Genomic DNA, 13,253 nt, shown 5'->3' on the forward strand with positions numbered 1-13,253 from the left:
CACTGGAACTCTTCTAAATCAAGATAAGCTTTTGGTTTTATAAATGTATTGCCACCGGGGCCCAATGTAACTGCTAAACTGCGTGATTGTAGCAGGTTTACTAACGCGTTAGTTCTATTAGCTATGTTGACTATGACATTAGCTAATATGGTGACAACGATGTAGACTGTGTGTACCGATTAGCGTTAATGGTATGAAGGTTTGACTTGGAAAGGTTTTTTTGCCTGGTCACAGACAGCTAATGTGTTGTGCAATGAAGTCCACAAGTGAAGGGAAAAGGAGACAGGAAGACAGCGTAAATGAGAGAAAGAATTATACAAGGAGCAAAGTGATCATGCTGTTTGTATGTGGCTGCTATGAAAGTGAACTGTGTGTGCGTGCGGGTGATCAGGGGTGTATTTTATTCTGCCGATTCTGTTGAAAAAGGTTTTTAAACAGAAGCAAACAGAACAAAACGGGGATCAACATACCTGAATTTGTCCAATAGAAACTCTTATTTGCAACTGCTTGACAAATGATTACACCCTAGATCAGCTAGATGTAGGGAAGAGTGTGCAAGGCAGTATTGAATGTGTCATTCACTGTCTGTCACCTTGATTACTAAAACATTTATCTCAACCTATGTGTGGTAAACTTTCATTCGTAGGATACGTTGTAGCAATCTCATGATGGCTATTGGTAACATTTTTGTATCATGTACTAGCCTAAACCTATCGATGTTAAATTGAGCTGGATGAATGAAATATGAATGACAGTCATCCAATACACTGTAATAGAAATAAGGCCATGCTCAATGAAAATTTTTTTGCTCCCTCATCTTAAATGGCACTGACCACCACTGGTGCACATTCAGATCACAATTAAAAAATGACACTTTTTTGTCAAAGGACACTGATGATGAAGCCTTTTCGGGCGAAACGTCTAGTTTGAAAGATTGAATACATTTTTATTTATATTTACTGCAAAACCTAAGTGCAGACCTTCCTAATTTTCCTGTTCATACCACAGAGATTACAGAAAAGCTGAAACACACGCACAGATGCACACACATACACACCCTCTTTAGGGTCCACTCCGATGGCGATGGTGTTTTTCATGGATCTGTTGACAGCCAGCACCACATCAGCAAAGTAGGGGATGTCCAGAGAGACCATCCTGATATCAGTCCGCCGTGCAAAGATCAGGAAACTACTCATCCCTACAACCAAGACATAACACTGTCAGTATGGAGAGTACAGGTTATGGACTAAAACCCCCTTATATTTAGGATTATGATGAGGTTATACAGTTGAACTAAGCTTATGAGGCATTTGTAAGTGATATTCTTTAAGAATCAACGGGCTGTAAATACTGTATCGCAGCTTGGGCCTTGACGGTGAAGGTAGTAATTAAAGGGATGTCAGCAGTAACGTTTTCAAGATAGAGCACTTACAGGACAAAGAAAAGAGTGTGACGATAATGCAAAACACATTATTATCACAGTAAGATTTTTACTGAAAGTGCTCCATCTTGAAAACTTTACTGCTGACATGCACACTTGTTGGGACCATATCAACAGCGTACTAATGAACAAAATACTAAACTATGTTTTTTTTTCTCTCCTTTAAATCAAGATGAGACAATTTTTTATTAATCAAACATTGTTATCAATCTACTTGTGGTATCTTGGAAGACATAGTTTATTTACATCAATATCTCTGTGGTTAATTGTGTTAAGGTGATGAGATACATGGTATAGTGTTGCTTTTGTTCTTGTTTTTTTAAACCTTTATTTTACCAGGTAGTCATACTGAGACCAAGGTCACTTAAAGAGCCCTGAATTTCAGAAAATACAAAATGCTACAGAAACAGAACAAGGTCATAAAACATAAACAAATTCATCAGTAATAAGGTCCTCAATCAGGTGTCTAAATTGCCCCAGAGGCAATTTAGAAAAAACATTAGAAAACATTTAGAAAACATCCAATGTACCATGGGTTGTTGTACAATGGGTGCTAGTAGTATAATAATATTATATTGGTGCTATGCTACCATGTGTGCAGGTCTTTCCGTCCAGCTGAAGGTTGATGCCAGTAGGACAGGTACAGCTGGAGCCTTTTGAGGGTGGAGCCAACAGACACAGGTGACTGCAGCCCCCATTATTCACCGCACAAGGTGTCCGCACTAGAGAGTGAGGGACAGAGGGGGGAGAGAGCGCAATATATAATTATTCAACATAAAAACGTAAGATGATAGGTACAGTATATGTTGCCCACTCACAAACTATTGCAACAATGACATATGTGTCTTACTCATTTAACAGTTGAGAGTTTAAAAAGGACCTCAAACACAATTTAACCATGCTCTCTGGACTAGAGCCTCCATGGCCATGGGTTCTGTGCAGCAGGCTGAACGTTTGACATCCATACATACTTATCAGTGCTGCTTCAGCCTGGTATGAGCCCCAGGTGCTTTTTGCCCTCTGAACCACATATCTAGGATCAGTTTACCTGGCCTCTAATCTCGCTAGCGACAGGGAGGGACACTGGACCTGGTGTTGTGGGTGGGGGTCTAGTATCTTGTCACAAAATACTCAGAGGGCTAACAGGGCGGGCGGGCTCGCACGCGCACACACACACACACACACACACACACACACCGGTGGTACGGTAGCGGTGGAACATGTGAATATCCATGAGGTTCTCCAGGTTCTCGGCGAGTGTCTGTCGTCCCAGGCCAGTCATTTTGTTGGCACACTGGATGCTCTTTGACTGCCAGTCTGTCCAATAGAGCTTCTCCTCATGCAGAGTCAGTCCAAAGGGGTGGGGCAACTGACTGCCAATCAACACCTGGACACCAATGGAGGGGCGGGGGGAATAAAAATATTAGCCAGTCTTCTGATTCACAGAGTAAAAAGTCTCACTTGATTAAATACCCATCCAACATATAAAAATAGTTTGAAAATAAGCTAAAACTTGTAAAGACTATCCCTTCAAGACCACCGCACCTGTCTGTCTGAGCCATCAAAGTTGCCAAACTCGATGGTCTTCATCCCGGCGTCGGCCCAGTACAGGCGCTGTGTTTGGTAGTCAATTGCCAGTCCGTTAGGCCATGTCAGGTTGGAAGAGATGATGACGATACGGCTGGATGCATCCATCCCTGCCTGCTCTATCTTAGGACTCACACCCCAGTCTGTCCAGTACATATATCTATACAACTCAGGGAAAATCATGTATCAGTAAACTGTACATGTATGTGGTATGCACAATTCATCTGTATACTGTATGTTCAGATTAGTTGTCAGTGGTAAACAACAAAGTCCATGCAGCGCTAACTTTTTGGGAGGACTCTATTGAACTGCTGGAAAAAAAGTGTGTTTACATGCTACTCTGCAAACTACTGTCAGAGGTGTCATTGGATATCTGACACCTGATATTGACCCGTGACTTCTAACTCACCCTCCAATTGGGTCAACCACGATGTCCCTGGGTCGGTCAAGATTCTCCCAGATCAGAACAGTACGCATGCTCCCGTCTGCATTAGATACCTCGATACGATCTGTACCTGATCTCACACACGCACACACACACACACAAGCATGCACACACTCACACAATTAATTATTGTTCGTACAACAAATTACTCAATAAAGACTAGTCAAAAAAGACTTCCTGGTAGTCTATAGCTGACATGATACACAGTGGTACAAACTTAAGTTTGTACCACTACCCTATAGTAATTTAAATCTAGAACACGCGTACAGTTAAGGTTTCTTACCTGCGTCGGTCCAGTAAAGTTTGTTGGTCACCCAGTCAATAGCCAGACCGGCTGGACTTTCCAGACTGGTGTCCACCACCACCTGACACACACAATAACAACTAATTTCAATACAGTACAGTAACTTAATTGAAATACTCCCCCATAGCAAAAAAAAAGTCAAACAGCTGTAAAATGAACTGTGATACCAGACTCTAATCAATAGGTGGCGACATTTGGTTAAAAGTAAAGTGCAAGGGACTTTAATCAATACTCTGATCTCATCAGCTAAAATGATTCCCCCAAACAATTGTATCTTACCAAGCATTAGACCAAACATCCACCACTATAACACTAAACTGTTTTCTTCTCTATTACTAGCTATTTTATTTGTAATGATCTTGATGGGTGGTTGTCTCACTTACTGTACAATGGAAGGTGCATTCAACTAAAGTAAGTGGCTCTGGATAGGAGCATCTGCTAAATTACTAACTAATATGGGAAATAATATTGGGAAGAACTGACCTCCTGCCTTGAGCCGTCCCATTGGGCCCGGTTGATGGAGTCGGTGGTAACGTCCGTCCAATAGATGAAGCCCTCCTCGGCATGCCAGTCCAGTGCCACGGCGTTGCGTACGTCGGCCAGCGGGATGACATCATCCGACATGTCCTCGGTGTCGAAGCTGATTCGTCGGATGTCCGTCCTTCGGGCAAAAAGCAGGAACTTGTCAAGACCTGATCAAAGACCAAAGGTCTTCTGTCAGTGCTCTAGGTTTACCAACAGGGTCATCACAACACACCAACATACACCAAGGCTCTGTTCCAATTATCCACACTAGCGTACCCCTTGGGATTAAGCAATTAATTGGGCATTCTAGTGTGGACAATCGGAACCTAACTAAACTAACACATGCTATTAAAGGGCAATTTTGCCACCTTTCAACCTCATTTTCGTTACCTCCAGCACCAAACCAGTGTCTACATATGTGAAAACAGCTAGATAAGAAGAAAGGACCTAAAAAATAAAATAAATGCTACTCTGTGACTTCACAGGGTAGGATTAAAAGTAAGAAAAACGAGCTTCTAGCAATGTTTTAACTTAATTTTTTATATAAAACGCAAAAATATGCCGTTTTCACATATGTAGACACTGGTATTGTGCTGGGGATAATGAAAATGAGGTTTAAAAGTGGTGGAGTTGCCCTTTAACATTAGCTAACTGGACTGAAAATGTACTTAGCAAACATTGAGTTTATATTTAGAATGAAGCAATGCCTAAATGAACACAAAAATATTTACAACTCTAAATAATCACATTGAAATGTCAACAAATATTTTAGCATTCTACCTAGAGTGTGTTCATGTAGGCAAGTAAGTATACTCACTCAGGGCACAGTTATGCTGGTCCACTTTCTTGAAGCCCGTGGGGCAGTCGCAGGTATAGGTTTTGTTGCCAGGGAGACAGAGGTGGCTGCAGCCCCCGTTGTTGGTCCCACATCGGTTACGCCCACCTGGAGAAGAGGGGGAGAGGTTAGAAGCACTCTGTGAGTGAGTGTGCAGGTGTGTTACTGACTAACAGAGTGCACCTGTGGGTGGTGTGTGTGTGTGTGTGTTTGTATGTGTGTGTGAGTGCGTTTGTATGTGCACGAAGAAGCATGTGTGTGTATTAGATTGGATGTGCGTTCATGCATGCGTATCAGTGTGTGTTTGTGTCTGACTGACCTGCGGGCTGTCTCTGCGGGTGCAGTGTGTGTATATCCATTGGGAAGTGCAGCTTGTTTCTGATGATCTCCTGGTTTTTGCCTGTGAACTTGTTGGCACTGTTGATGCTCTTGGTGTGCCAGTCTGTCCAGTAAAGGCTATCCTCAAATACCGTGATGGCAAATGGATGGGGCAAGCCTGGATGGAGAGAGAGTTAGACAGAGAGAGAGAAAGACAGAGAGAGAAATAGACAAATATATGTATTTAAAGCAGCATATGTTGTCCTTATTACTGAAACACAAGAATAGCATTGGAACATTCTCATTGACCCTGTGGTATAGAATGAGGGGGGGTTACATGATTTCAAACAACAAGCACCCATTGGAGCAGCAACAAAATCAACACACAGCCACATACAAATCCCTAAACAGTTCCTCCACAAACTAAAACAAAACACCAAATAAAACCAATCTGGAGTAAAGGAACAATTATCTTCAAAGCAAAATAGCACAAAGTTGGACAAGATCTGCTTCCTCACGCCATCAAATGAGGACGAGTTAATGTTGTTGTCTTTTCAATTGTGTCCCCTATTGTATTCAGCCTTAATCAGAGCTGGTTGGAGTTAGCCTGTTTCTTATTAGCCACTCGCTAATGACATAAGCTTTGGGAGTTAAATGCTAGCTCTATAGATTTCTTCTGAGAAGAAGTCCCTGTTTGACTACTTGAAGAAAGGAGGGAGGGATTGATCAAAGAAAGGAAGGAAGGGAACAATGATTTGGTCGTTTAAATAGGGCCACAGTCTTGGTGGAGAACATATGTGGAACACTTCCATACCATTGTTCCTCTATTCATTCATTAGCCCAGCTGAAGTGGCCCTATTGGCCAGATTGCCTACATTTTTGGCAAAGCACAGAGAACCTCAGAGAGTGCTGAATACGCTCAACTGATGGATGGAAAGAACATCGTTTTCACCTTGTTTATTTCTGTTGGTGGTGCAGTTTGTGGTGAGCTTGCTGCCATAAAGGTCTTACACAGGTCTAGTATTTTATACCAGGATTTTACAGTGGGGTGTAAATGAAGAGGGGTGAAAGACCAAACCTGGGGAGAGAGGAGAAGATATTATCTAACTCTTAATGTAAACGAATACTCAGATATATACTTAAAGTATCATACCCTTCAGAAAAAAAAGCTTCAGGGAAAGATTGGTATTTTTCTCTCTCTCTCTCCATCTGTCTATATTTTTCTTTAGGTCTCCAGGTGTGTGTAAGATGATACTTGGTGTGTGTGTTACTGATGTTATCTTCAAGGAGACACATGGTTAGACATGGGTGTGAAGGGGAGTCCGAGTTGGGTTGACGCTCTCCTTCTCTTTCAAGGGCAGATAGCAGGAACACTGGTGGTATGTGGGTCTACTCTCTCTTTTCTGTCTCTGGTCTAAGGGATAGCTGGGCCAGCAGCTGTAAGGCAACAGGGAATCTTCCATGGGGGTCTACCCACCCACATGTAACCTCTCCCCTCTCTGTCCCCACTCTTCTCCTTATCTCCCTCACTCGCTCTATTGTGTCCTTCTCTGTCTCTCCCCTACCTACTTTTCACCCCCCCTCCAAAAAAGCCCACATTTCTATCCCTCTCTGTCCCCACAACATCCCTCGCTATACCCCCCTCTCCTATTGTCTCCTTTACTGCCCACCCCCACCTCGCCCCCGAAGGTGCACAGGTGTGCTCAGAGGATAAGGGTGTCACCCACATCACTCACTAGATACCATGACAAAGAACTGGCATGTCTCCAAATGTTTCTCAAACGACCACACACACAGAGATGCGCACATGCACAAAAAAAAGGCATGCATGCGTTCACACACACACACAGGCACACACACACAGGCGCACACACACAGGCATACACACACAGGCATACACACACAGGCATACACACACAGGCACACGTCCCATTTGTTCTGCATGTTGTCTGAGCAAACAGAGGGCCTAGTGGAGGTACAGGGCCAATTACAGGTTTTTATCCCGAGAGCACACATCAATAAAGGCTGCTCACACAGGGCTGGATGGGTACCCTCTACACCCCTGTCCTCTTCCTCCTATCACCCCTCACGCACCCCTCCTCCTCTAATCAAACACTCACACAGGGCAGTGGGTAACCCTCCCTTTCCTCTCCTAAAAGACATTCCTTCTATTCTCCCCTCCACTAATGCCACTTCTTCTTGTTTTTAGCTGATAGGAGTTGAACCAGGTGTGGTTGTTCGCGGTAATAGCCCATCCATGACAAGGATCGACGAGTTGTGCGTTCCGTGATGCCGTTCTGCACACCACTGTTGTACTGCACCATTCTTTGTCAGTTTGTGGCTTGCCTGCTAGCTTGCACGATTATTGCCATTCTCCTTCGACCTCTCTCATCACAAGCTGTTTGACAGAAGTTTTTTGTTTGTTGCACCATTCTCAGTAAACTCTAGACACTGTCGAGCGTGAAATGCCCAGGAGGGCGGTTGTTTCTGAGATAACTGGATCCAGCGCGCCTTGCACCGAAGATCATACCACGCTTAAAGTTGCTTAGGTCACTCATTTTTCCTATTCTAACATTCTAACGTGTTAAATAATTAAGACAGACAAATGACTCAGAGATCAAGATAGCCTAACCAGAAGAAAAAAACCTGTTCCCGACCCTGCAGATTCTGCCATTAAGCTCCTGAAGTTGCCGGTAATAGGCTACACCAGGGGTCGGTAACCTTTTCCATTTGGAGTGCCAAGTTATCTTACCATTTCGAACCGATCTGCGTGCCAGTTACGATTTTCAAATGCACATTTTCATGGAACAGTTTCATTTCATTTATAATAAAGTCTTCGTATCTCAAAATCATTATCATGTGTTTGATCAAAATTCTAAAAGTAAATTCTATTGCCATTGCCAAAAAATAAAAACATTGCAGCCTGCAGGTAGAAAACATCCTGTATAAATCCCATATTGACTATGCATTGTATCAACGATCAACTTTCTCTGGACTGAAGCTTGCACTAAAAAACTATTCTGGGCCCTCCGAGTTTTCTGCGCCAGTGAGCTCCGGACAGACACAGCTGTAGGCTATTTGCGCAACGGATAAGTAATTGTCACATGCGCCGAATACAACAGGTGTTACCGAGTCAATGTGCGAAGGGTAGAGGTTAGTCGAGGTAATTTGTAAAGTGACTATGCATAGATAACAATCAGTGAGCAGCTGAGAATTTGAGAATAGTCTATGACTTGGGTGACTGTAGTCTTTGACAATTTTTTGGCCCTTTCTCTGACACCGCCTAGTATATAGGTCCTGGATGTCAAGAAGCTTGGCCCCAGTGATATACTGGGCCGTACGCACTACTCTCTGTAGTGCCTTACGGTCAGATGCAGAGCAGTGGCCATACCAGGGAGTGATGCAACTGGTCAGGATGCTCTCGATGGTGCAGCTGTAGAACTTTTTGAGGATCTGGAGGCCCATGCCAAATCTTTTCAGTCTCCTGTTGTCGTGCCCTCTTCACAACTGTCTTGGTGTGTTTGGACCATGATAGTTTGTTGGTGATGTGGACACCAAGAAGCTTGAAACTCTCAACCCTCTCCACTACAGCCCTGTCGATGTTAATGGTGCCCTGTTAGCACCTCTTTTTCTTATAGTCCACGATCAGCTCCTTTGTCTTGCTCACATTGAGGGAGTTGTTGTTGTCTCTTACCTACCTAGGCTGTCTCATCGTTGTCGGTGATCAGGCCTACCACTGTTGTGTCGTCAGCAAACTTAATGATGCTGTTGGAGTTGTGATTGGCCACGCAGTCGTGGGTGAATAGGGAGTACAGGAGGGGACTAAGCACGCACCCCTGAGAGGCCCCAGTGTTGAGGATCAGCGTAGCAGATGTGTTGTTGCCTACCCTTACCACCTAAGTTGAGGCCCGTCAGGAAGTCCTGGATCCAGTTGCAGAGGGAGGTGTTTAGTCACAGGGTCCTTAGTTTAGAGATGAGCTTTGTGGTAGGCCTATTTTATGACATTTCCACCGGATCAGAGCATGACATTTTTCCCCCTTTCACAACAAGTAGATAATGTAGTGGTTATCGAAAGAGAGCTTGAAATATTTTTTAAATAGGCTACGTTGAGGAACTATTGTAATTTTCAATGGATGTAAAAACTGAGTTTGTTTACTTGCTGTTTGAGGTGAAGAAAAAAAATACTTTGAGAAGATCCACAGTGGTGGTGAGTTAAGACAATCAGAAATACTATCAGATTAAATGGGCACATTTATAGGACTACATTTATAGTCTAGTCTATGCATAATCAGGAGTGCGTCCTTACTCAACATTGACCGGAGCCTTACAAATAAAATGCAATGAATAAATTGACAACTCGGAAATTAAATAAACCAAAACTTGTTCCTCACAAGTGTAGCAGTCCGCAAACAACGTGTCCACTCCGACAATGAGAATGGTAAAAGTGGTAAAATATTGAATGCATTAACAGAAATGACCTTAACCAAACAAACATTGTAGATTAGAAAGTATGGGAATTAACGGTAAATGTACTACTGGTGATACTGGTGTGCCATCATGATTAGCCTACTGAGACATGTGAAAATCAGACAGGTGACTCGTGTGCCATCAGAAATATATATATATATTTGCTACTGCTTGACTAAAAAATATTGGTCGACAAAAAGCCTATCGACGAAACAACCGACCAGTCGACTAAATGGGGTCAGCCCTAGCCTCGATGCCCATCTGCCTGCATGCTTTATAGAACAAGCCACAGCCACACTGAACCTAATAAACTGGTCGGCAAGTGTATATGTCATTTAGCAGACGCATTTAACCAAAGCAACTTACAGTCATGCCTGCATACATCTTTTGTATGGATGACCCCAGCGAGAATCTAACCTACAGTCCTTGGCGTTGCTAACTAAGCCATACAGGACCAGGTTGTGACAACAAGCAAACATACCTATCTATCGCCTCTGTTTTTAGATGGACACTGAGGAGGACCTCCACTCCAGTCTCCCTTTGTTACGACCGAGAGCTCTTCTACACCGCTTCAAGACTGTTTGATTTGCCTCTGCAGAGCTGGAATTCTCTCTGCCCAGTTGGAATACCAAGTGGAATTGTGGCTGTGGTGAAGCCAATGGCTATGTCCCAAATCACACCCTATTCCCTACATTGTCCACTACTTTTGACCAGATTCCAATGGGGAATTAGGGTGCCCTATATAGGGAATATGGTGCCATTTGGGACAAAGCTCATGGCTCCCGCTCTCCCCATAAACAGAGGGTAGCTCAGCTTTGATTTCCAGATCGGGTGAGCCAGCAACGCTAGGCCCAATCAGGAGGCCGGGGGGAGGGTGAAGTGTGTCGGGAGTGGTGATGAGCCACCGAACACTGATCTGCACTTGTCATAATATGTCCCACGGTCTTTCACACACACACACACACACACACACACACACACACACACACACACACACACACACACACACACACACACACACACACACACACACACACACACACACACACACACACACACACACACACACACACACACACACACACACACACCCCTTTGGTTCCAAGTCACAATATTTATGCATTCATTGCTGTGTGGATGTGAGTGTGCTGTTTTTTTGTACAATTTAATGAAAAATATTGATTAATTCCACAAGGTATGACAGAGGAGAACTAGTTTTCCTCATCTATATCATTGCTGTTTGAACTGTCTGATTGCTAATTTATTTTTGTATTTATTTATTTCCACCAAAGAAAACAAGTGATTGACAACAATACAGATTTTTTAAATGTTTTTTTTTGCATGTGTGGTTGGAAGCCCAAGGGCTTATATGAAAACCACACCACAAAAAAAACTATATACAATACATAAGTAAAAAAAATAAGGTTTGTTAAAACTATTTATAAATGTATAAATTAATTGATCAGTAATCATGAAAAAAAAAATATATATATTTGTTTTGTTTAAATGTGTGTGTGCATGAGGGTGTGTGAGAGTTAGGGTATTTGGAGGAGATGACTAAGTAATTTGCTTCATCAGTCTTTACTTGAAGTTAGTTATTGAGGGATGATGATGTTTTGGCAATGTGAAGATAAGAATCTCAGAGTATGGTACCTCTATATCTGTTAAGAATTGACTGTGAGGTGTGGCAGTGGGGAGGGTGAAGGTTATTGCAGTGTCTTGCATTATATAGATGGATTTCAGAATTAACCTGGAAGAATCCATTGAAGGCTTTAGGTAAACTGTCTGGGAGGTATGACTATTTGTAGATAAAAGTGCATAATTGGTGTACATTAATGTTGTAAATAGACAAGATATAGAGTATATTAACAAAGGTGCAGAGGAGTAATTTGTGTAAGTAGGAGCAATGTTCCCTCTAAGCTGCTTGCGTGCGTGGGCGCAGAAGAAATATGAGCCTGCGCAGAGAAGCATAGTTATCGAATCTATGCAATATTAGCCACTTTCAATGTAATATACCAAAATAAAACGATCTACGCAAGATTTTGTGTACAAAACTAACTGTACAAGAGATTTTCTTGTAGGCAGAGTGCATTGGAGTAGGATTCTACTGCATTGACAGGCAAGACTCAGGCCCATACTCTACACAGACCAGTGTGCCATAACCAATTAGAGCTGCAGTAGGCCTATATGCAAATAACCATACAGTGGGGCAAAAAAGTATTTAGTCAGCCACCAATTGTGCAAGTTCTCCCACTTAAAAATATGAGAGAGGCCTGTAATATTCATCACAGGTACACGTCAACTATGACAGACAAAATGAGAAAAAAAATCCAGGAAATCACATTGTAGGATTTTTAATGAATTTATTTGCAAATTATGGTGGAAAATAAGTATTTGGTCAATAACAAAAGTTTCTCAATACTTTGTTATATACCCTTTGTTGGGAATGACAGAGGTCAAATGTTTTCTGTAAGTCTTCACAAGGTTTTCACACACTGTTGCTGGTATTTTGGCCCATTCCTCCATGCAGATCTCCTCTAGAGCAGTGATGTTTTGGGGCTTTTGCTGGGCAACACAGACTTTCAACTCCCTCCAAAGATTTTCTATGGGGTTGAGATCTGGAGACTGGATAGGCCACTCCAGGACCTTGAAATGCTTATTACGAAGCCACTCCTTCGTTGCCCGGGTGGTGTGTTTTGGATCATTGTCATGCTGAAAGACCCAGCCACGTTTCATTTTCAATGCCCTTGCTGATGGAAGGAGGTTTTCACTCAAAATCTCACGATACATGGCCCCATTCATTCTTTCCTTTACACAGATCAGTCGTCCTGGTCCCTTTGCAGAAAAACAGCCCCAAAGCATAATGTTTCCACCCCCATGCTTCACAGTAGGTATGGTGTTCTTTGGATGCAACTCAGCATTCTTTGTCCTCCAAACACGACGAGTTGAGTTTTTACCCAAAAGTTCTATTTTGGTTTCATCTGACCATATGACATTCTCCCAATCTTCTTCTGGATCATCCAAATGCTCTCTAGCAAACTTCAGACAGGCCTGGACATGTACTGGCTTAAGCAGGGGGACACGTCTGGCACTGCAGGATTTGAGTCCCTGGCGGCGTAGTGTTACTGATGGTAGGCTTTGTTACTTTGATCCCAGCTCTCTGCAGGTCATTCACTAGATACCCCTGTGTGGTTCTGGGATTTTTGCTCACCGTTCTTGTGATCATTTTGACCCCACGGGGTGAGATCTTGCGTGGAGCCCCAGATCGAGGGAGATTATCAGTGGTCTTGTATGTCTTCCATTTCCTAACAATTGATCCCACAGTTGATTT

The 13,253-nt window shown here is 42.9% G+C and overlaps 1 protein-coding gene across 7 annotated transcripts in view; it reads right to left on the reverse strand.

The window, feature by feature from the left end:
* The window catches only part of LOC139411279 (low density lipoprotein receptor-related protein 4), a 221,804-nt gene that overhangs the window by 31,509 nt on the left and 177,042 nt on the right, over window positions 1–13,253 (reverse strand). For all 7 annotated transcript variants that reach the window (XM_071157355.1, XM_071157356.1, XM_071157351.1 and 4 more), the window contains 9 exons: window positions 5,457–5,633; window positions 5,120–5,245; window positions 4,261–4,469; window positions 3,757–3,838; window positions 3,438–3,543; window positions 2,987–3,188; window positions 2,639–2,828; window positions 2,032–2,163; window positions 1,058–1,198 (listed from right to left, as the gene is read on the reverse strand). In XM_071157355.1, the coding sequence (XP_071013456.1) occupies window positions 1,058–1,198; window positions 2,032–2,163; window positions 2,639–2,828; window positions 2,987–3,188; window positions 3,438–3,543; window positions 3,757–3,838; window positions 4,261–4,469; window positions 5,120–5,245; window positions 5,457–5,633 (1,365 nt within the window). The remainder of the gene's footprint in view (window positions 1–1,057; window positions 1,199–2,031; window positions 2,164–2,638; window positions 2,829–2,986; window positions 3,189–3,437; window positions 3,544–3,756; window positions 3,839–4,260; window positions 4,470–5,119; window positions 5,246–5,456; window positions 5,634–13,253) is intronic.

Source organism: Oncorhynchus clarkii, chromosome 6 (assembly GCF_045791955.1).
Source record: "Oncorhynchus clarkii lewisi isolate Uvic-CL-2024 chromosome 6, UVic_Ocla_1.0, whole genome shotgun sequence".
Classification (NCBI taxonomy): domain Eukaryota; kingdom Metazoa; phylum Chordata; class Actinopteri; order Salmoniformes; family Salmonidae; genus Oncorhynchus; species Oncorhynchus clarkii.